The sequence below is a fragment of the Equus asinus genome, chromosome 3, assembly GCF_041296235.1.
Source record: "Equus asinus isolate D_3611 breed Donkey chromosome 3, EquAss-T2T_v2, whole genome shotgun sequence".
In the NCBI taxonomy this organism is placed as follows: domain Eukaryota; kingdom Metazoa; phylum Chordata; class Mammalia; order Perissodactyla; family Equidae; genus Equus; species Equus asinus.
Genome location: NC_091792.1, coordinates 38364489 through 38389671, shown reverse-complemented (window position 1 = coordinate 38389671; position 25183 = coordinate 38364489). Strand labels below are relative to the sequence as shown.

At 33.2% G+C, this 25183-nt stretch overlaps 1 protein-coding gene across 9 annotated transcripts in view; it reads left to right on the top strand.

Moving 5' to 3' along the window:
• LRBA (LPS responsive beige-like anchor protein) overlaps positions 1–25183 on the top strand; it is a 705137-nt gene that overhangs the window by 89737 nt on the left and 590217 nt on the right. For all 9 annotated transcript variants that reach the window (XM_070504873.1, XM_070504881.1, XM_070504880.1 and 6 more), the window contains exons 5-11: positions 1562–1657; positions 4732–4853; positions 4939–5065; positions 5734–5853; positions 7962–8108; positions 23879–24076; positions 24258–24391. In XM_070504873.1, the coding sequence (XP_070360974.1) occupies positions 1562–1657; positions 4732–4853; positions 4939–5065; positions 5734–5853; positions 7962–8108; positions 23879–24076; positions 24258–24391 (944 nt within the window). The remainder of the gene's footprint in view (positions 1–1561; positions 1658–4731; positions 4854–4938; positions 5066–5733; positions 5854–7961; positions 8109–23878; positions 24077–24257; positions 24392–25183) is intronic.

The following is a 25183-nucleotide window of genomic DNA, read 5'->3' as shown; positions in this document are numbered from 1 at the left end:
CCTAGCAGTGTCTGTGGAGGAAGGTGTTTGTTAATGTATTCTTTTGTTGATTGGTTTATAGAAAAGGAAATTTTAAGGAATGATTTCTGTAGATGGAAATGCTACAATACTGCATTTTTATTTTTCACTGCAGAGTTATTTTTGGTTATTTCATTTTTGAATTTAGAAAATCAGTGTGATTGTAGTTATTTGTTATTACACTTTTAGAATTGAGCAGTGTGGTTAATTGAAAATTTCTTTATTATTTAGGAATGAAGCTTTTAAGTTAACATTTAGGTAAAAGATTGCTGAACTCTTTTAGCCTGTTAGTAATGATAATTTAGAGCAGCTATCAAATAAGATGCAAGCAAGCCAGTGATTTCACTTGTAGTTTGACACTGTTTTGAACTTTTAACAGAGAAGAATGTGCTACACTTTATCTTATTTGCTTATAAACTGATTAAAATGATAACGTATATCTGATTCTCCTTTGCTTTTCCTTGTAAATGTGAATGAACTTTTCATTTTAGCTATTGGTTGTTTGTTGTATTAGAGGAGACTTGTGGGTCAGAGAGGCACTAGTCAAATAAATGTAATGTTACAACTTTTATACATGCTAGTAAAGGTATATTGTACAATGAAATATAGTAGGGAGGTTTAATCCAGTCTCAGATGTTAGGGAAGACTGCCCTGAGACAGTGACCGTTAAGATGAGCTCTAAAGGATGGGTAAGATTTATGCAGTTAAGAGGGGAAGGGAAGCAGGCCTAGTCAGAACATTTTAAGCACAAGGAATAGCTTGTGTTCAGGCCCCATTATGAGAAGAAGACAGAGAAGGCATTGTGGGTGGAGTGCAGAGAGAAGGGGACATTGAGATACAAAATGAGGCTAACAAGGTAGATAAAGTATCTGTTAGGGGTTTTGGTCTTCATTTTAAAGGCAATGGGAAGCTACAGGAGAGAGAGAATAATATAAAGTGAATAAATAGGGAACAGAGAGAATAAAGTGAAAGTGTAGTGATTAAAAGCATGGACTCTGGAGTCAAACTGAATTTTTATCCCATCCTTGCCACTTGATACTTGTGTGACCTTGGACATGTTCCTCTGTCTCAGATTCTTCCTCTATAAAATGGGATAATAATAATCCCTCACGTGGTTGGAAGGTTAAAATATTTTCTTCTTCTTAAAGTCTTTTAAAAGCCTTTAACAGTGGAACATAGTAAGCATTATTTATTTGTAAAATTAAAAAGTATTCTAAAGAGGAATAGGTGGTGAGTTGATGTAGTTTGTAATTTTAAAAGTTCACTTTTCCTGCAGTGTGGAGAAGAGTTTCAAGTGTCAAATGATATTGGCTCATATTTATCAAACACCTCATATGTCCCGGTATTACCAAAAAATCGCATAAAGTGCCTTGTTTATTTAAGATAGTTGAAAATAACCTTTCTTTGGTTATTTTATATGCTTTTTAGCTTATAGCATTATTCTTTTATTCTCGGGTATATTGAAGTATGACTGTATTAAAAATAGGTTATTTTTGTTTTATGGTGAGTAGTGTGGTTAATGAGTTGTTAATTATTTTTATAGCCTCCACATGCTGGGAAGTTGCTATCTGTGCTAAAGCATGTGCCTCAGAAGTATGGTCCTGATGCCTTTTTCAACTTTCCAGGAAAGAGTGCTGCAGTAAGTAACTCGTAATGAGGAAGTCACTTGGAGTTCTTCTCTCCTTTGCCTCTTGCAAGTACAGTCCTGTAAACACCCCTGACAGGTTCTGTGTTAGGTAGAAACTTCTTTGCACAGCCTAACTTAACCTTTACAGCAATTGTGCACGTTACTTTTCCTAACTGTTTTAGAGGTGAAGAAATAGAAACTCAAAGAAGTTAAGAAAGCTACCCACTCACACCTTGGGGCAGTAAGGGAGTTAGAACCCAATTCTTTTGAACATAAGCATATTGTCTTATGAATTTGTCTCTGTGTTCTCAAATATTTGTGTGTAACAGTTTTATTCTTTTTGAACATCTTTCTTTAGGCTTGCGTTTCCCTATTTATGTTTCTTTTGCTCCTGGTGTATAGAATGAGAGTAACTCTTTTGAGACTTTCTAGGCAAGTTTTCCTGACTGTGAGTTTCCATATTATATTAGTCTCAGCGTTCTTATAAGCTGTAATCAGTTTATAAATAAGACAATTGTATATGGTAATAATATCTCTACTGTTTCAAAATTTTATAGGAGTACATTATATAATACGTATATGTTTTTTATGGAAGTGTTTTTACCTCCTCATTATTACACTGGTCTTCATGTTACAAGTGAACTTGTTTTTGTGAGGAAGATTGGCTGTGAGCTAACATCTGTTGCCAATCTTCCTCTTTTTGCTTGAGGAAGATTGTTGCTGAGCTAACATCTATGCCAGCCTTCCTCTGTTTTGTATTTGGGATGCTGCCACAGCATGGCGTGATGAACAGTGTGTAGGTCCACACCCGGGATCCGAACCTATGAACCCTGGGCTCCTGAAGCGGAGCATGCGAACTTAATCACTGTGCCACCGGCCCAGTCCTCAAACATTTTTTTGAAGATATTCCAGCTTGTTTTTTTTCTGAGCTTACCTTTTATTCATTTTTTACTTTGGTTCTTATAATATCTTATTTGCTTGTTAGACTGTATGTAGCCAGGCAATAGTCGCCGAAAGGAAAGAGTATTTTAAAAGGACATTTGTGATATTTGAATGTTTTGCACACAATACACAGGTTTCTTTGGAAAGTTTTATTGCTCATGTTGTTTTTCCTTTATAATTTTTCCTTAGTAAGCATTTTAGATTTGAAGCTTTCCAGAATACTTTACTCTGTTGGTATTGAGCTTATCATTAGTGTCTAACATAAAAAAAAGTATTCTTATGGATTAACCTTTTTTTAATGCATGTTATCATTTTATTATTTATAGTTCTCTGAGATTGTATTGTAGTGTGTCCATTCCACTTACTTGCACGGATCTTGAAAGTGGGGCTGTTCAGCTAAGCAGCTTTTGGAACTTTTAGAGAACAGATGTTTTAAATATACTCAGTGACTCATTCCTTAAAGATAGGTTTTAAAGGGACGTTAAAGTATGCATGGTAAATTATTTTTACAAAGCTTTCACATCTTCTACTGTTGTTTTTTGGTGAGAGAGAACATAGATATACAATGAATATGTATTCTTTAATGTTTTTAATAGTGCAACATTTCATTTTAAATCAGTTTCTTGAAGTCTCAGTAGTATGATTACATAAATTTGGCTTAATGATTTTTTCATGTTTTATGGACTATCTTATACATATAAAAGAGTGTATGTGGGTATATGATATATATACATAAATGCATATGAAAGTTATAATAAAAGCTTGTGTAGTATGATCTTTTAATAGCTTTATTGAGTTATACTCCACATACCATACATTTCACTCATTTAAAATGTACACTTGAATGGTTTAGTGTGTTCACAGAGTTGTGCAACCATCATCACTGTCAATTTTAGAACATTTTCATCACTCTCAGAAGAAACCCTTCACTCATTAGCAGTTGCTGCCCATTTACCCCCAACCTTCCAGGCCTAGGCAACCACTACTCTGCTTTCTGTCTCTATGGATTTGTCTATTCTGGACAGTTCATACAAATGGAATCATACAATATCCGGTCTTTTGTGATGGCTTTTTTCACTTAGCATGCTGTTTTCAAGGTCCATCCATATTGTAGCATGTATTAGTGCTTCATTCCTTTTTATGCCTAACTAATATTCTAATGTAAGAATAATGTAAGAATAATCTAATGTAAGAGTAATGTAAGAATATACCACGTTTTGTTTAATCTTTCATTAATTAGTGGATATTTGAGTTGATTTCGCTTTTTGAGAATGCTGCTGTGAGCTTTTATGTATAAGTTTTTGTGTGGACATATGTTTTTAATCGTTAGTAGATATTTGAGTTGATTCCACTTTCTGGGAATGCTGCTATGGGCTTTTGTGTACAAATTTTTGTGTGGGCATATGTTTTCATCTCTCTTATGTATGTACCTAGGGGTGGAATTGCTGGGTCACATTGTCTGTTTAACCATTTGAGAAAGTTCCAGGTTATTTGCCAAAGTGGCTGTATCATTTTACAATCCTGCCAGCATTTATGAGGGTTCCAATTTCTCCACATGCTTGCCAACACTTGTTAATGTCTGTATTTTTTATCATAGTCATCCTAGTGGATGTGAAGTGGCATCTCATTGTGCTTTCGTTTTTCTTTTTTGGTGAGGAAGGTTGGCCCTGGGCTAACATCTGTTGCCAATCTTCCACTTTTTGCTTGAGGAAGATTGTTGCTGAGCTAACGTCTATGCTGATCTTCCTCTATTTTATATGTGGGACACCATCTCAGCATGACTTGAGCAACGTACGGGTCTGTGCCCAGGATCTAAACCTGCGAACTCTGGGCTGCCAAAGTGGAATTGGAATCTCTTTGGATATGTTCATTATAAGAAATGAAGGAAACAAAATTAGTGTGTCCAGCAGGTCACGTGGGCTGTTTCTATCATTTAATTAAATTAACATCATTACTTTGTATTTTGGAAAATTTAGAACTTATTAAAAGTCTTCCTCGAGATAAAGAGATGATTTCTAGACATTTTAATCACTGCAGAATAATATGTAGTAGAAATATATTTATAGCATTTTAAAGTCTCATTTTCATGATTCTAATAATAAAGTTTTTCATGTGAGTCAATAACTCAAAGTTTTTTCCTTTAGGCTATTGCATTACCTCCTATAGCCAAATGGCCATACCAGAATGGTTTTACGTTTCATACCTGGCTTAGAATGGATCCTGTAAATAACATCAATGTGGATAAGGATAAACCATATTTATATTGGTATGTAGTTCTGTAACTTAGTGTTATTACCTTACTTTGAAAATGAGAAGAATATTTAGAGGTAAAATGAAAACTTATTCTATAGTTTCAGAACCAGCAAAGGTCTTGGTTATTCTGCTCACTTTGTTGGGGGCTGTTTGATTATAACATCAATAAAGTCAAAAGGAAAAGGCTTTCAACATTGTGTGAAATTTGATTTCAAGCCACAAAAGGTATGTGATCTTATTGAGTCATAGTTATGTTAACAAGCCAGCCTTCAAATGCTTTGTTTTAATGTTATTGACATAATATATGGCAAATCACAACTCTTTTTATACTGTTTCAGAAAATGAAGTGTAAATTGCTGGACAATTATTAACCTCTCTGATTTGGATAATAAAAAGAGTGGATATTTAGTTATTTATAGAGTTTAAGAGAAATACAAGGGGAAAATATCAATGGCAATTATTTTAGTAGTACTTGTAGTAGTAGTATGTTTTCTTTTGTAGTTTAAAATTTAGAGATTAATAAATGGTTTATATACATATATAGTAGGGAAATAGCTAGATAAAGCAAATATGGCAAAATGTTGATAATTGTGAAATCTAGGTGGTGGGCAAGAGGGTATTTATACTAAACTTTTTAGTTTTTTGGAGTATATTTTAAAATTTTCATAAGAAAAACTTGGAAAAATAATTTCACAATTAAATTCTTATCCATTGAGTGTTCCCCTGAATAAATATTGTTCTAGAGGTTGAATATTGAGTTTGGTCAAGGTAGTCTTATTTTATTTTTAGATTTAATTGTAATTTATTATTTAATTTTTACTTGTGGTTGTCAATGTGGCTGAGTTGGATTGGGTATTATCTTTTTTTTTTTTTAATGGTTTTTGCTTTTTCAGTGGTATATGGTAACTATAGTGCACATTTATAACCGATGGAAGAACAGTGAGCTACGATGTTATGTGAATGGTGAGCTAGCTTCCTATGGAGAGATAACATGGTTTGTCAACACCAGTGATGTAAGTAGTTTAAAGATATTACAATGAAAAAAATTATTTCACAATCATGAACTTTTAAAATAAGAAAAATATATTTTACATTGAATATAAATTTTAGAATACCACACTGGCATATTTTTATAGTTGTAGTTTGGCTAGCATCTTAATATATTAAATGTGTAGAACTATGTTAATGTATCACATGAGATATTACTCAGTCCTTGTTGTCAAATTATTCTGGATAGGGTTGAGATCAGGATTTATAGGTAACAGTGGGTATATATTTGAAGTATTTGTGTCATTGGTTCATTGATCAAATTAAACTTGGAAGCTCTAATACAGGGTTCTGATCATTTTTATGAATGAGTTAGATGATGCATTCTTGTAAATTTTGCATATAATTCATACCCACTATAGAAATTATGATGTTATAATGTTTTCAGGATTGAAAAAGAGATCCATAGGTTAGAATTAAATTCAAATGTTCTTTTTCTCCCTCTAATTACATTTTTTTCCCTAAGATTGGCACCTGAGCTAACAATTGTTGCCAATCTTTTTTTTTTTTCCTGCTTTTTCTCCCCAGATCCCCCAGTACATATTTTAGTTCTGAGTCCTTCTAGTTGTGGCATGTGGGACACTGCCTCAGCATGGCCTAGTGAGTGGTGCCATGTCTGCGCCCAGGATGCAAACCCTGGGCCGCCAAAGCGGAGTGTGTGAACTTAACTACTTGGCCACAGGGCCAGCCCTCTAATTATGTTGTTTAATAGAAACCTTGAAAAATACAGATCAGGAAAATGAATTCAAAACGTACCACCCATTCACCCTTAACTCCTTCCATATCCTATGCTATACATATTTACATATTGTGTAATGCTAACTTTGAGAGCTGAAGTTATTGTAAAGGGTAGACTGAATCTCAGCTCTGTCACTAATTGACTATATAACCTTACTTAGTCTATTAGGCCTAAGTTTTCTCACCTAAAAATGGGTATACAATAGTACCTGTCTCAGAAGGTTAATGTGATGACTAAATGAGATGCTGTTCAAAAATCCATTACCAGAGTGCCTTGTACAGAATAAAGGCTCAATAGAGGTTAGCTCCCATTATTTTTTTAATACAAAAATGAGATCAGATATGTGTATTGTTTTTTAACCTGTGTTTTCTTACATTAACCTTTATTGAGTGCTTCTTTGTATTCGACATTTTAATAAATACCTTTATTTTCTAAAAGCCCTAATCTTGCAAGATAAATACTATTATAATCTCCATTTTATAGCTGAGACTGAAGCACAGAAAGGTTAAATAACTTGCCAAGATCAGCAACATATGAAGTAGTGATTTGACCTAGATGGTATGTCTTCCGAACCCAAGTGTTAACAACTTTTTAGTATTTCCTACTGTTAATACATACATATTTTTCAACATTCTTTCTAATGGTTTTGTGGTATAAAATGATACTTTTAAAGAGATGAGAAGAACTTTACTTTCCCCCTTGGTTGTACACATGGGTTTTTAAAATGTGATCTTTGCAACCTGGATGTTAAGATTTTATGTTAGAAGAAAAACATACACCTGCTTTTCTGGATTTACATATTCCTTTGGAGAGATTATGTCTACTCCCACAACTTCACCCATTATCTATATCTTGATGTCTGCAGAAAACCTATCTCTATAGTTTTCACTTCTCATCAAACTTACAGAACTCTGTTGGCAGTTGCTTCTTCATCCATGTTAGCTCCATCCATACCAGCTCACAGAAAAGGTAGATTCATTATGTTTCAACCTTGTGATTTTCCTTCTTCCTCCAAATTATGCTCTTCTGTCTGGTTCTTTGGTTGCCCAAGTGTGAACCTTCACAGTCCATAATGATTTCTCTATTTCCTGCCTCCAGTTTGTCATCAAGTTTTGTTTTTGTAGTTTGGAAAACTTATCTCCTTTTCTGTGATGTCTTTCTGGATTGCTACACCGGATAGGAATGAATGAAGTGAAATGCTAAATGAATTATTTTAAACTCTTCAGATTGTAGTTTAGAATGGACAAAACATTTATACCAATAGAAGTTGTTGTTATTTTTGAAGGAGATAATTTTTTGTTTTTCTCTAGTAAAATCTTCTGTTTTCTTTTACAGACCTTTGATAAATGTTTCCTGGGCTCATCAGAAACAGCAGATGCTAATAGAGTATTCTGTGGTCAGATGACTGCAGTTTACCTATTTAGTGAAGCACTTAATGCAGCTCAGATTTTTGCTATTTATCAGTTGGGCCTGGGATACAAGGTAATTTACTTGCTGTTCACTGGTTAACTATTGTTAGTTGATCTTGATTTAAAAGTGGGTGATGCATGGGGCAACTTACCTTGGGTTACCAAACTGTGTGTCAGAGTACCCAGGGGGCACTGCATGGAAATCTCAAGATTCCAAAGGCTACTTTAAATTTTTGAGGGAAACACAGTGTACTTGTCGTATGTGGGGCACGGTGCAAACTGCTAGCTCAAATTTCAACTTTAGTTCGTGCTGCATTTCTTTTGATGATGTCATATCTTTGCATAGCTAAGTTTTCAATAGTTGCTGTGGTAAAGAGCAAATACCATGTGAAAAGCAATGTGGAACAGGAAATGAGGATGAGGTATGAAATCTGACTGCAGAGTTTGAGAATTCGTACAGTGCCCAAGGTGTGTCTCCATCCCTTTAGTAAATAATTTTGCTAATATAATAAGGAAGGAAACGTTATTGTTTTTCTTTCAACTTGTGCATTAATTTTTTCAAATGACTACTAAATTGTTAAAATACAAACATTGATTTATAACATTGTATGAATTTTAGGTGTACATCGTTATATTCATCCTCTGTATAGACTTACATTATGTTCCCCACCAAAAGTCTAATGGCCATCCATTACTGTAGACACGAGCCCCTTTATCCATGATGCTCTCCCTCTACCTCCTCTTCCTTCCTGGACACCATGAATCTATTCTCTGTATCTGTGTTTGTTTATCTTCCACACATGAGTGAAATTGTATGGTATTTGTCTTTCCCTGTCTGACTTAGTTTGCTTATCATAATACCCTCGAGGTCAGGTTGTTTCCAAGTCTTGGCTGTTGTGAAGAATGCTGCAGTGAACATAGGGGTGCATGTATCTTTTTGAATTAGTGTTTTTGTGTTCTTTGGATAAATACCCAGAAGTGGAATAGCTGGATCATACTGTAGTTCTATTTTTAATTTTTTGTGAAATCTCCCTACTGTTTTCTTTAGTGGTTGCACCAATTTACATTCCCACCACTAGTATATGAGGGTTCCTCTTTCTCGACATCCTCTCCAACACTTGTTATTTCTTGTCTTTTTAATAATAGTCATTCTGATGGACGTGAGGTGATAGCTCATTGTAGGTTTTTTTTTTTTTGCTCATTGTAGTTTTGATTTGCATTTCCCTAATACTTAGTGATGTTGAACATTTTTTCATGTGCCTTTTGGCCATCTGTATAACATCCTCTCTGCAAAAATGTTCAGATCCTCTGCTCATTTTTAATTTAATTGTTTTTTGTTGTTGTTTTTGAGTTGTATAAGTTCTTTGTATGTTTTGGATATTAACCCCTTATTTGGATGTATGATTTGCAAATATCTTCTCCCATTCAGTAGGTTGTCTTTTCATTTTGTTCATAGTTTCCTTTGCTGTGAAGAAGCTTTTTAGTTTGATGTAGCTCCATTTGTTTATTTTTTCTTTTCTTTCTCTTGCCTGAGGAGACACGATATTCAAAAGATACTGCTAAGACCCATGTCAAGAGTGTACTGCCTATGTTTTTTTCTAGGAGTTTTATGGTTTCAGGTCTTACATTCAAGCCTTTAATCCATTGTGAGTTAATTTTTGTGTAGGGTATAAGATAGTGGTCTACTTTCATTGTTTTGTATGTGGCTGTCTAGTTTTCCGAACACCGTTTGTTGAAGAGACTTTCTTTTCTCCATTGTATATTCTTGCCTTTTTTGTTGAAACTTAGCTGTCCATGACTGTATGGGTTTATTTCTAGGGTCTTAATTCTGTTCCATTGATCTGTGTGTTTCTCAGTTTCCTCTTTCTTTATGTTTTGTGATTCTATTCTGAAGTTTTGTTTTGTCGTTAACATGTGGTTTGTGTAAACGTTCTCATAGCTAAGGTAGTCCTTTTTCTGCTGATTGCCTCTTACCTTCATTTGCTTATACAGGTTCTGTCCTTTTCTTCTTCCCCTTCTATGTTTTTGTTAACACAAATTACCCTTTTTGTGTTGTGAGTTTGTTACCAAATTGAAGTGGTTATAGTTATTTTTGATGCTTTTTTCCCTTTTACCTTAAAAAAATCTTTTTATTCAGTTCATAATAGTTAACATCTTTGTGAAATTTCAGGTGTACATTATTCCATGTCTGTCACCACATAAGCACGCCCCTTCACCCCCTGTGCCCACCCCTCCACCCCCCTTCCCCTGGTAACCACTGAATCATGTGTTTGTTTATATTCCACATATGAGTGAAATCATGTGGTGTTTGTCTTTCTCAGTCTGGCTTATTTCACTTAACAGAATACCCTCTAGGTCTGTCCATGTTGTTGCAAATGGGATGATTTTGTCTTTTTATGGCTGAGTGGTATTCCATTGTATATATACACCACATTTTCTTCATCCAGTCATCGGTCAATGGGCACTTGGATTGTTTCCATGTCTTGGCTACTTTGAATAATGCTGCATTGAACATAGGGGTTCATATGTTCCTTTGGATTGTTGATTTCAAGTTGTTTGGGTAGATACTCAGTAGTGGGATAGCTGGGTCATATGGTAGTTCTATTTTTAGTTTTTTGAGGAATCTCTATAGTGTTTTCCATAGTAGTTGCACTAGTTTGCATTTTTACCAGCAGTGTATGAGGGTTCCCTTGTCCGGGATTACTTGGGTCACAAGCCAAGGTGGGGAAACGGGGAAATGGTATGGAGGGAGCTGGGTTTGTGGGGCACCATCTCAGCTCTTGCCTGTTAGCTTGTGTTCACAGGTGCCCCTGCAGTTGGGATTTAGGAATCCTGTGCACACCTCTGCTACTGCTGCCAGGTTCCAAGCTGAGGCCAGGGCCTGGGATCATGGGGTTCTGCCTCCACTGCTGCTGATGTGTGGATCTTTACTGTGTCTTGGTGTGTTGCACAATGTAGCCTTTGTTGGATTATGGATGTTTTATTTATTATAGGTTGAAGGGGAGAGACAAAAGAATCCTCTCCTGCCGCCATCATGATGATGCCCTTTTAATACCACAATTTTTTGATTCATTTATCTATTGATGGACATTTGGGCTGTTTCTGGTTTTTGGCTATTATGAACAAGCTACTATGAATCTTGGTGTACAGATCTTTGTGTAGACACATTTTTATTTCATAAATATGTAAGAGTGGAATTACTAAGTGGTTAGGCAACTGAAATTGCCAACCTCTTTTCCAAGGTGGTTGTACAATGTTACGTTTTTACAAGCAGCATATGAGCTTTCTACTTGCTCTGCATTTTCGTTAAAACCTGGTATTGCCAGTCTTTTTTAATATTAGACATTTGAGTTGGCAGCAGTATCTCATTTTGATTTTAATTTCCATTATTGTAATGTGTAGAGATTCTGAGCATCTTTTCATTGCTTCTTGGCCATTTTTGTATCTTCTTTTGTGAAGTGTGTGTTCAAATCCCGCCCCCCCCCCCAAGTTTTTTATTTTTGGTTGGTTGTTTTCTTATTGTTGAGTTTTGAGGTTTCTTTATAGCTTCTGTACATAAGTCTTTTACTACATGTTTGAGTTACAAATATTTCCCCACTGGTCTGTATCTTGCCTTTTAGTTTTCTTAATATGGCTTTTGAAGAGCAGAGGAATTTAATTTTTATGAATTCCTATTTATTATTTTTTTTCGGTTATTGTCATGATTTTTGTGTCCTGTTCCAAGGTTGGAAAGATTTTCTCATGTTTTCTTCTAAGTATTATAGTTTTGGTATTTATATTTAGTCCTGTGACCCATTTTGAGTTAATTTTTGTGTATGGTATGAGGTAAGGATCGAGGTTCATTTTTTCTTTTCATAAGGATATCCTGGTATTGCAACAGTATATTTTTGTAAATACCATTCTTTCTCCATTGCCTTACCTTGGCATCTTTGAGACTCTTTTGTATTTCAGTGATTTATATGTCTTTACTTATGCCAATACTGTACTTTCTTGATTATTGTAGTTTCATTGTAAGTCTTGAAAAGAGGAAGTCTAAAACCCTCCACTGTATTCTTCTTTTTCACAATCATTTTGGCTTTTCTTAGCCCTTTGCATCTTAGACATATTTGAGAACCAGCTTATCAGTTTCTATAAAAAAGTCTACTGGGGTCTTATTTGGTATTTTATTTAACGTGTAGATTAATGAGAGAATAATTGACATCTCACTGATACTGAATTTTCCCATGTGTGAACATGATACATCTTTCTGTTTACTTAGGTCTTCTTTAATTTCTCCAAGCATTGATTTTTGGTTTTCATTGTACAGGCCATGCATACATTTTGTTAAAGGTATTTCTATGTATTTCATATTTTTTTGATAATTAGTAGTATATTTTAAAATGTCAATTTACAAACATTTGTTTCTAGTATATAGAAATACAATTGAGTTTTGTTTATTGACTTTTTAACCTAAGACCCTGCTAAACTTGGTATTAGTTTTACTAGCTTTTTTGTTGTTGTTATTTTATGATTTTCTACACATTTGTTCATGTAGACTGTTCTTTTATTTCTTCATTTCCAATCTCTATGCCTTTTCTCCTTTTGGCCTTTTGCAGTGGGTAGCACCTCCAGTATAAATAGTTAAATAGAAGTGGCAAATGTAGACATTTTTGTCTTGTTCCTGATTTCATGGGGAAAGCATTCATCCATATTTTATAGATATCATTTCAAGTTGAGAAATTTCTATTTCTAGTTTCTGAAGAGTTTTTATTAGAAATATATTACGTTTTTAAAAATGAGTCTTGCTTTTTTATCAAGTCAGACAATCTGTGCCTTTTAATCGGAGTGTTCACAGACTTTACATTCAATGTAAGTACAACTATGTGCTGTGTAATGCCATTTCGGTCAACAGTGGATCACGTATATGACAATGGTCCCATAAGATTAGTACCATAAAGCCCATGTGTTTAGTACGGTATACCATCTAGGTTTGTGTAAGTGCACTGTATGATGTTCTCACAATGATGAAATTGCCTAATGACGCATTTCTCAGAACGTGTCCCTCTTGTTAAGTGGTGTATGACTGTATTGGTATTGTGTGACTTAAATCTACTGTCTTGCTTTTTGTTTTCTGTTTCTCTCATTGTTCTTTGATTCTTCTCTCTTTTCTTGGTTTGATTTGGATTAATTGCATATTATTTAGTATTCCATTTTATTTCTACTTTTGGTTTATTAGTAATTTTTTAAACTTTAACTTATCACAGTCTACCAACAAATGATACTGTACAGTGTAATACCCTTCCAACATACTCCTGCAGTTACCCCTCCTGTCCTTTGTTTTGTTATTGTCATAAATTTTACTTCTTCATATATTTTTGTTCCCATGCTACATTTTTATTTTTGATTCATTCACTTATATTTTAAAGAAATTAAAAATGAGGAAGATCATGTGTTTTGTATTTACTTATGTATTTACCATTTCTAGGACACTTTGCCTTTGTGTAGATTAATGTTTCCATCTCATATCATTTTCCTTGCATTTAAATAAGTTTAATATTTTTTGTAATGGAGATTCACTGTTAATGACTTTTCTCATCTTTTATTTGTCTGATAAAGCCTTCTTCTGCTTTCATTTTTGAAAAATAGTTTCACTGTTTACAAAATTCTATGGTGAGAGTTTTCTTTTTTGAGCTTTTAAAAGATGTTCTTTTGTTAACTGACGTGCATGGTTTCTGACAAGAAGTGCGTGGTCTTTATTATACTGCTTCCTCTGTATGTAATATGTCTTTTCTCTTGCTTGTTTTTTTTTATTTTGGTTTTTTTTATTTTTTAAAGATTTTATTTTTTTCCTTTTTCTCCCCAAAGCCCCCCAGTACATAGTTGTATATTCTTTGTTGTGGGTCCTTCTAGTTGTGGCATGTGGGACGCGCCTCAGCGTGGTTTAATGAGCAGCGCCATGTCCACGCCTAGGATTCGAACCAACGAAACACTGGGCCGCCTGCAGCGGAGCACGCGAACTTAACCACTCGGCCACGGGGCCAGCCCCATTCTCTTGCTTGTTTTAAGATTTACTCTTTATCACTGATTTTCAGAAATTGAATATGGTATATATTGGTATGGGCTTTTTGTGTGTGTGTGCTTAGTCTGCTTCAGATTATTTGAACTTCTTGGATTTGTGGGTTCATAGTTTTGGTCAAATTTGAAAATGTTTTGGCCATTATTTAAATATATTTTCTGTCTTTTTTAATCTTCCAGAATTCATATTATATTTATTTTAGACCTTTAGATATAAGCATATAGGTCATTGAGACTCTGGCTTTTTTTTGCCTGATTTATAAATTGTTTTCTTTTGTGGTGTTCTCTTTGCAATATTTATGTTAATCCTTCCTTATCAAGTGTCTAATCAGCTATTAATTCCATCAGGTAAATTTTTCATATCATGTTTTTTGCTCTCTAAGTTTTGATTCTGTTCATTATCATCTGTTTTTCTCCATACAGCTGTTCTAAAAACAAAAATACTTGACCATAGTTACAATAGCTATTTCTTTTTCTTCTTCTGGGGAAGATTCGCCTTGAGCTAATATCTGTTCCCAATCGTCCTCTTTTTTTTTTTTTCCTCCCCAAAACCCCAGTACATAGTTATATATTCTAGTTGTAGGTCCTTCTAGTTCTGCTATGTGAGCTGTCACCCCATCATGGCTACTGACAGATGAATGATGTGGTTCCATATCCGAGAACCGAATCTGGGCCACTGAAGTGAAGCGCATGGAACTTTAACCACTAGGCCATCAGGGCTGGCTCTAATAGCTGTTGTAATGTCTTTTTCCTCTAATTTCATCATCTGTATTTCTGAGTCTATTTTTATTTACTGACATTCTCCTGGTTACTTCAGGCTTGTTGGATTGTTCATTAATTTTGGATTGGATAATGGATGTTATGATTTTTATCACATAGGTGTCTGGATTTTGTTGATTTTCTTTAAATAGCGTTGGGCTTGCTTCTGCTAGTCAGTAGATTACTTTCAGTGAAGTTTATTTATTTGAATTTTGTTTTAAAGTTTTGTTAATGGGTCTCAGAATAGCCATTGGTATGAATGACTTTTTAAAATATAAGCTTTATTGAGCTATGGTTTATGTATTGTAACACCCATTTAATATATACAATTCAGTGATTTTCAGTATATTCACAAAGTTGTGCAGTTATCACCACTCTCTAATGTTACATTATGTTCATCCAAAAAAGAAACACCATACTCATCAGCAGTCACTCCCCATTTTTCCACCTCCTCAGTCCCTGGCAACTTCTCATCCACTTTCTTTATGGATTTGTCTATTCTGGACAATTCATGCAAATGAAATAGTACAATACATGATCTTTTGTGAGTGACGTTTTTTCATGCAGTGTGATGTTTTCAGGGTCCATCTATGTTGTAGCATGCATCAATACTTCATTTTTTTTGTTACTAAATAATATTTTATTGTATGGATATATCACACTTTTTTATCCATTCATTGGTTGTTGGACATTGGGCTATTTTCACCTTTTGGATATTATAAATAAAGCTGCTGTGGACCCTTGTGTACAAGTTTATATGTGGACGTGTGTTTTCATTTCTCTTGGGTCTGTACCTGGAGTGGTATTGCTGGTAATATGTAACTCTGTATTTAATCATTTCAGAACCTTCCAGATTGTTTTCCAAAGTGGCTGTATCATTTTACATTCCCACAGCAGTATATGAAGATTCCAGTTTCTCCCTACTCTCTTCTACACGTGTTATCATTTGACTTTTTGATTATATCCGTTCTAGAGGGTGTGAAATGGTATCTCATTGTGGTTTGGTTTTGATTGGCATTTCCCTCATGACTAATGATGTTGAGCCTTTTTTGTGTGCTTATAGGTTATTTTTAGGTATATTTTTAAAGAAGCATTTATTTAGATCCTTTTCCTTTTTAAAAATTGAGCTTTTTGTTGAATTTTAAAAGTTTTTTTTATATTGTGGTAGAATACACATAAAATTTACCACTTCTAACCATTTTTAAGTGTACAGTACAGTAGTATTAAGTATGTTCACATTGTATGCATCTATCTACAGAATTTTTTTCATCTTGCAAACTGAAACTCTGTACCCATTGAACAACTCCCCATTCTTCCTTCCCTCAGCCTCAGCTTTAACAATTTTTAAAATATATTCTAGAAACAAGTCCATTATCAGATATATGATTTACAAATATTTTCTCCCATTCCATGGCTTGTCTTTTCACTTTCTTGATGTTTTCTTTTGAAGCAGAAATTTCTTTAAGTTTGACGATGTCCAATTTGTCTATATTTTTTCTTATTATTTGTGCTGTGGTGTCATATCTAAGAAAATATTTCCTAATCCATGTTCATGAGGATTTACTCCTATGTTTTTTAATGAAAGTTTAATAGTTTTAGCTCTTACATTTAAATCTTTGATCCATTTTGAGTTAATTTTTGTATTTGGTGCAACTTCATTCTTTTGCATTTGTATTTCTTGTTGTCCATGCATCATTGATTGATAAGGATATTCTTTTCCTATTGTATTTCTTGACACCTTTATCAAAAATCAATTAACTGTAAATATAAATGTTTATTTCTTGACTCTGTATTCTGTTTCATTGAACATATCTATCCTTAGTCTGGTGGCACACAGTTTTGAATACTGTAGCTTTGTAAAATATATTTTTTAAATTTGGGAGCGTGAGTCCTCTTACTTTGTTCTTTTTTAAGATTGTTTTGACTGTTCTTGGTGTCTTGTATTTGTATGTGAATTTTAGATATGTTTTCAAATTTTTGCATGAAAAGCAGCTTGGATTTTCATAGGAGTTACATCAAATCTGTAGGTTAATTTAGAGAGTCTTTGTCATCTTAAAAGTGTTAAGTCTTCCAATCCATGAGCATGGGATATCTTTCCATTTATTTAGGTCGTCTTTATTTTTCTTAGTAGATTTCAGAGAACGTATCATTTGTTAAATTCATTCCTACGTATTTTCTCCTTTTATGTGCTATTGGAAATGGCGTTCTTTCTTAACTTTATTTTCAGGTTATTTCTTGCTTGTGTCTGGTATTGAAATAGATTTTTATGCATTTATCTTCTATACTACAACCTTGTTGTAATAGTTTATTGACTGTGATTTGTGTGTGTATGTGTGTGTGTGTGGATTTCCTGGGATTTTCTATATATAAGATTATGTCATTTGTAAATTGTATAGTTTTAGTTCTTTCTTTATGATCTGGATTTATTTATTTATTTATTTAGCTTAATGGCTCTGGCTAGAACTTCTCTTACAGCATCTTGAGGACATTTTGCCATGTGAAATAAACCAGTCATAGAAGGAAAAATACTGCATGATTCCACTTATATGAGATATCTAAAATAGCAAACCCACAGAAGCAAAGAATAGAATAGTGGTTGCTTAGGACTGGCGGCCAGGAGACAAGGAATTGCTAATCGGTATTAAAATTTCAGTTATGCAAGATGAATGAGTTCTAGAGATCTACTGTCCAATGTTGTGTCTATAGATAACAATGCTGTTCTATATCCTTAATATTTATTTGAAGAGTAGATCTCCCGTTAAGTGTTCTTACCACAGCAAAACTAAAAAGGAGAAAAGAAAGAAAAATGTGGTAAAAGTGGATGTCCCTGTCTTTTTCCTGTTCTTAGGGAGAAAGTATTCAGTCTTTACTGTCAACTGTGATGTTAGCTGTTGATCTTTTATAGATGGTCTTTGAAATTTGAGGAAGTTCACTTTTAGTCCTAGCTTGTTGAATGTTTTTATTGTGAAGGGTTGTTGGATTTTGTCACATGCTCTTTGTGCTTCTGTTGAGATGATCATGTGATTTTTGTTCTTTATTTGTATTGATATGGTGTATTACATTGATCGCTTAGATGTTAATCCAATCTGCATTCCTGAGATAATCCCAGTTGGTCATAGTTTATATTCCTATCCATGAAATATATTGAGGCCCAGAGAGGCAGCTTAATGATAAATATGTAGAAATAATTGTGGATAATAGTACTTTATGTAACTTAGGCCAAGTTCTTATTGATAGTCATTTCTAATATATGGATTGCTATCATTTTCCTCACTTGTGTGTTCAGGTAGTGATAAAACTGTACTTAAAAATGACATGAAGTGAGGGGCCGGCCTGGTGGCGCAGCGGTTAAGTTCGCACGTTCCGCTTCTCGGCAGCCCGGGGTTCACTGGTTCGGATCCCGGGTGCGGACATGGCACTGCTTGGCAGCCATGCTGTGGTAGGCGACCCACGTATAAACTAGAGGAAGATGGGCACGGATGTTAGCTCAGAGCCAGGCTTCCTCAGCAAAAAGAGGAGGATTGGCAGTAGTTAGCTGAGGGCTAATCTTCCTCCAAAAAAACAAACAAACAAAAGAAAACAAAACAAAACAAAAAAATAACATGAAGTGAGAAATTGATGATCATAAAGTTACTCCTTGCTTTTCTTATTTATTACTGTAGAAATCTATTGTGTAGTATAATCCATGTTTTAGAGAATTCCTGAAAACTTGATTAAGATAGCAGAGAAATGCAAAAACCTTTAAAACATTGCAATTGATTAAGAACTTTAATGATTGAAAAGTATGTTTTTCAAATGAAATGAAGGGTAGAGTGCTTCTTTTGTATGTTTTTACTGTTTGGTAAAATACCATGTTGCTTTAAGTCCTTTGGAAGGGCATTGTTTTTATTTTAATTAATTACATCAAATAGTATTTGCACATGAATATTATTTCCATAATATTTGCAGCAATTCCTGAAATATACCAAATACTTAGTTTTAGTTGTGTTTAGATTGGTTTAGTCTAGTTTAGTTTTGTGAGTAGGAATGATTCATTTCTAAATTCCACACAAAATAGGAGATAAAATGTTTGTTGAACTGTGTCTTTTCAAAAATTGTACCTGTTAATATTGACATACAGTACTTTGAACAGAGTCAGAGAGTAAATTATTTTTTTAATTGATCTTGTTTCTGATCTATACTGTGCCACAAATTAACTTTTTTGACTCAAACAAATTAATTTATTTGTAATTTTTGAGTTTCTGCCTTTGGAAAATGGATTATATAATCTCCCAAACCATATGATTTTATTTGTAAAAATTGGCAAATAGGTTAGCTTTTGTAGGTGGCCCAAATGGCATTTCCCCCAAAACCATTTATTCAGTTATTTTAAACTCATGCAGTGATAAAATTCCCATTATAATTAGCTTTAATTAAATTAAAAAAGTGAAATGCTTACAGATTATTAATAGTTTACCTAGGAGGTAGAAATTTTAGAAAAAAAATGATCAAAGTGATATGTTTAATTATAGCCCTTTGACTGTTTCACATAAAAGTCAGACAGGTAAAGACAATGTCCCTATTCCTGTTTCACATTTTGTTTTTATAGCATTATTGAATCAGAATTCACAAGCTGTCAGAAAAGATGTTCTTTTTGGCTTTAAGTGATTATAGTTAAATTTTTGAAAAATTTTGTTTGTAATTTCTTAGAACTAACTTAAAAGACAAAATATGAGCTCTTTGGTAAAGGTAAATATATAGACAAATATAGACTTCTATAGCATTATAACATTGGTGCATTAATTGGTTATAATTCCGGTATGGAATTAAAAGACAAAAGAATAGAAAATGTCTAAATCTATGTCATTGGATACACCATATTAAAAAGATGTAATTTTTGGCATCAGTAATGTAAAATGGGGTGGTGGTGAAGTAAATGAGTAGAATTTTTATATGCAATTGAAGTTTAAGTTGTTATGTTTAAAATAGATTGTGTAACTTTACGATGTTTTATGTAATTCCCAAGGTAAACACACAAAAAAAAACTTACAGAAGTTACACAAAATAAAAAGAGAAAGTGATCAAATTATGTAAATACCAAAAAATTGATGAAATACAAGGGAAAGCAATGAACAACTAACAAATTAGTATTAGTAAAATGTTAATAATAAGTCTTTTCCTTTCAGTAATTATTTTAAATGTGAATGGATTAAATTTCCAAATCAAAAGAAATGAATGGATAAAATAAATAAGATCCAACTGTATTTTGTCTAGGAGAGATGCATCATAGATCTAAGGATGTACATAGGCTGAAAGCAAAAGGATGGAAAAAGATAGTACGTGCAAATGCCAACCAAAAGAGAGAAGAAACAATAGACTATAAGTCTAAAATTGTCACAAGAGACAAAGAAGTAAATTATATAATGGTTAAAAGTATCAGTTCATTGAGAAAATATAACAATTAAAAATATGTACACCTAGCATCAGCACTTCCAAATATAAGAAGCAAACATTGACAGAATTGAAGGGAGATGTATGCAGAAACATAATAATAGGAGGATACTATAGTACTCGCAATAATGGACAGAACAACCATACAGAAAATCACTAAAGAAGCAGAGTCCATACAGACCAATTGGATCTGACAATCATACACAGAACACCCCATCCTACAACGGTAGAATACACAATTCTTCTCAAGCTCACATGGAACATTCTTCAGGATAGATCACATGTTAGGCTACAAAACAAGTCTTGACAAATTTAAGAATACTGAAATCATACCAAGTATCTTTTTTGACCATAACGGAATGAAATCAATAGCAGAATGAAACTGAAAAATACACAAAGATGTGGAAATTAGGCAATAGACTCTTAAAAAATGGGTCAAAGAAGAAATCATAAGGGTAATTAGAAAATATCTCGAGTCAAATGAAAACATTTCAAAACTTATGGGATTCAGAGAAAGCAATACTAAGATGGAGGTTCATAGTGATAAATGCCTACTTGAAAAGAAGGATTTCAAATCAATAACCTAACTTTACAGTTTAAGGAAGTAGAAAAGGAAAAGCAAATGAAATCCAAAGTTAGCAGAGGAAAGGAAGTGATAAAGATTAGAGCAGAAATATGTCTCTTGTATGCAGCATACACATGGATCTTGTTTTTTTATCCAGTTGGCCACCCTATGGCATTTCATTGGAGCATTTAATCCATTGACATTTAAAGTAGCTATTGATAAATATGTATTTATTGCCATTTTGTCACTTTTTCCTTATTTTTGGGTGTTTTAGTAGTTCTTCTCAGTTCCTTTTTTTTTCTCTTGCTCTCTTCACTTGTGGTTTGATGGCTATCTTTAGTAATATGTTTGATTTCTTTTGTCTTACTTTTTTTCCTGCTTGCTATAGGTTTCTGGTTTGTGGTTACCATGAGGATCCTATTTAATATACTATGCATGTAACAGTCTATATTGAGTAGATAGACTCTTTAGCTTGACCTCTTTCTAAAAGCTCTACTTTTTCACCTCCCTCCTCCCACATTATGTTTTTCACATCATATATAGTCTTTTGTTTAGTGTGTGTCTATCCATTACCCTCTTATCATTGAAATAGGTAATTTTAGTACATTTGTCTTTTAACCTTCGTATTACCTTCACAGGTAGTTGATCTGTTGCCTTTACTATCCTTTTACCATACAAGTGATTTTATTGCCTGTCTTTTGCCCACTCTCACTGCATCTATACTACGTGTGTACTGATTGTCTTAGCCAGAGCTAAATTAGTCAAGAAAAAGAAATAAACATCATCCAAATTGAAAAGGATGAATGGAAATTATCTCTGTCTGCAGATGTCATGATCTTTTATGTAAAAAACCCTAAGGATTTCATAAAAAACTATTAGAACCAAAAAACAAGTTCAGCAAACTTGTGGGATAGAAATCAACGAAAGTCACTTGCGTTTCTATACGCTAACAGTGAACAATCTGAAAGGAAAATAAGACAACAATCCTATTTAAAATAGCATAAAAAGGAATACTTAGGAATAAACTTAACCAATGATGCATAAGATCTGTACACTGAAAAGTACAAAACCTTGCTGAAAGAAATTAAGACATAAATAAATGGAAAGACATCCCATGTTCATGGATTGAAAGACTTAATATTGTTAAAAAATGCATCTTACTCAAAGCAATGTACAAATTCAATACAATTACTATCAAAATCCCAATGACATTTTTTTGTACAAATAGAAAAACCAACCTAAAATTCATATGGAATCTTAGGGGTCTCAGTTTAGAATTTCAACACATATTACAAAACTACAGTAATCAAAACATCATGGTACTTGCATAAAGATAGACACACTGACTAATGGAACAGAACAGAATCCAGAAATAAACCTTTGCATTTATGGTCAAATGATCTTCTGCAAGGATACAAAGACCATGCAATGGTGAAAGGTTACTCTCTTCAACAGAGTGTTTTGAAAAGTGTATATCCACATGGAAAAGATGAAGCTGGATTCTTACCTTATACCAAAATTAACTCAAAATGAATTAAATACTTAAACATAAGACCTAAACCATGAAACTCCTACATGAAAACAGAGGAAAAGCTTCATGATATTTAGTTTGGCAATGATTTCTTGGATATGACACTAAAAACACAGGCAATAAAGGCAAAAATAGACAAATGGGACTTCATTGAGCTTGAAATCTTTTGTGCATTAAAACATTTGTGCATCAAGGAACGGAGTGAAAAGGCAACCTATGAAATGGGAGATAATATTTTGAGCCATATGTCTGATAAAGGATTAACATCCAGACTATATAAAGAATTACAAGTCAAAAACAACAAAAGCAAGTAACTCATTCAAAAGTGGGCAAAGGACTTGAATAGACATTTCTTCAAAGAAGATATACATACAAATGGCCAACAAGCGTATGAAAAGAGGCTGAACATGACTAATCATCAGAAAAGTGCAAATCAGAACCGCAGTAGATATCACCTCACACCCATTAGTATGGTTGTATTAGAAAAAACCTCAGAAAATAACAATGTTGTCCAGGGTGTTGAGAAATTAGTACCCATATGCACGGTCTGTGGGAATGTAAAATAGTGCAGCCTCTGTGGAAAACAGTATGACGGTTCTTCAATAAATTAAAAATAGAATTACCATATGATTGAGCAGTGTTACTTCTTTGTATATATCCAAAAGAATTGAAAGCAGACTCTGAAAGAGATATTTGTGCACCCATGTTCATTGCAGTATTATTCACAACAGCCAAGAGGTTGAAGCAACCTAATTGTCCATGGATGGATAAATAAACAAAATGTGGTATATTCATACAATGGAGTATTATTTCTCTTTAAAAAAGAAGGAAATCCTGTCACATACTGTAACCTTGTGACACAAGAATCTTCTTGTGACTTTATGTCAGTCATAGAAAGAAATGCTCTATGGTTCCACTTAGGTGAATTATATGAAGTACTCAACCTCATAGAATCAAAACGTAGAATGGTGGTTGCCAGTGGATAGGGGAGGTGGAAATGAGATGTTCAATGGGTACAGAATTTCAGTTTTTCAAGATATGTAAGTCCTAGAGAGTTGTTGTACCACAATGTGCATATAGTTAACACTACTGTACTTTTAAAAATGTTTAAGATGGTGAATTTTGGGTTATGTGCTTTTTACCACAAGTGGGAAAAAAAGACAAAAATACAATGAAAAAAGACAAAATACACTCTTTACCACAAGTGGAAAAAAAAAGACAAAATACAATGAAAAAAGACAAAATACACTATATAGGACACTAAATTTAACATTTTTTAAATGTAACCTTTTAATGTCAAGTTGACTTGATTTCCATTATATCTTTAAAATAAATTCAATCCTCTTTAGAAATAATTAAATGTGCGGGGTTCCTCTCATTTAATATTGTTGGGAAAATGATCAGTTGTACATCTCCTTAAATTTTCATATCTGTGGTGATTTGTATCTAGATTTTATTTTTGTGACCTACTGTCTTAACTGTTCTACTTTTTATTAATTCTTAGGGTACATTTAAATTCAAAGCAGAAAGTGACCTGTTCCTTGCTGAGCATCACAAACTTTTATTGTACGATGGCAAGCTCTCTAGTGCCATTGCGTTCACATACAATCCACGTGCTACAGATGCCCAGCTCTGTCTTGAATCATCCCCTAAGGACAACCCTTCGATTTTTGTTCATTCACCGCATGCACTCATGCTCCAGGTACTAGCTATAATCTTTTAAGAATATTTTTAATGGTAAATTTTGATGTATTGTTGAGACATATTTGATAGCTTCTATTAAACACATGAAATGTAATATTTTATTGTTTCTGTTATGCTTTATTTTTTAATTTTTTTGGAAAATAAGTCATTGGAATCTTTACTGTCTTCTATTTTATAAGGATGTGAAAGCAGTTTTAACACATTCCATACAAAGTGCTATGCATTCCGTTGGAGGAGTACAAGTGCTGTTTCCACTTTTTGCACAGTTGGATTATAGGCAATATTTATCTGATGAGGTTGACTTGAGTATATGGTGAGTACCTTTGGTCTTTTTCTTTAATTTGGTATGAGAATTGCTTTCATCACTGTTGAGCTGCAGTGTTTTTTTCTGCCTTTTAAATTTGTCATAGGGTTGAAAGAATTTAAATAAATTTGTGAACTATAATGTTGTTACAAATTCATATCAATAATAATAGTATTAATTTAAATTCTTACTTTGCAGTAGAAAATCTGGAAGTTCTAAAAAACAAAATTGTTTTTGAATAAAGTTAAAAATAGTGATAGTGGATTTATCAAAAATGAATACATTTGTCTAAATTCTAATTTAAAAATATTTTAAATTGTTTGGCAGTGATTTAATATGGGAATTTGGCTTTTCATATTTAATTATTATTGATTGCATGTGAATAATTGAAATCTAAAATTTTTGATGATATTATATGATAGGTGATTTAGTGGATTTTTAAAATTTTTATTTGATGGTATATTTGGCACGTTTGTCTTCTCTGTTGTAGTGTTGAGTCTAAAAAAGTCAGAGACATGAATTCTAGGACAAGTTATAAAATGTTGGAGAGGATATCAAAATGAATTTTTCATGGCTGTATATTCTAGTGAAACTATAGTAAAATATTTATGTTTAATTTATTATTTGGTAATTTAAATATTTTCCATTCTCCCTTTAAAAAATTATCTGTTTACTACTTTTATACGTAACTTGAAGTATGTTATCAATCTCTATATTTAATAATGTAATAATTTTCTTGAGATTATTTTCAGGAAACAAAATGGCTTATTTTTTAAAGGAATGGGATCAAATGTAGTATTT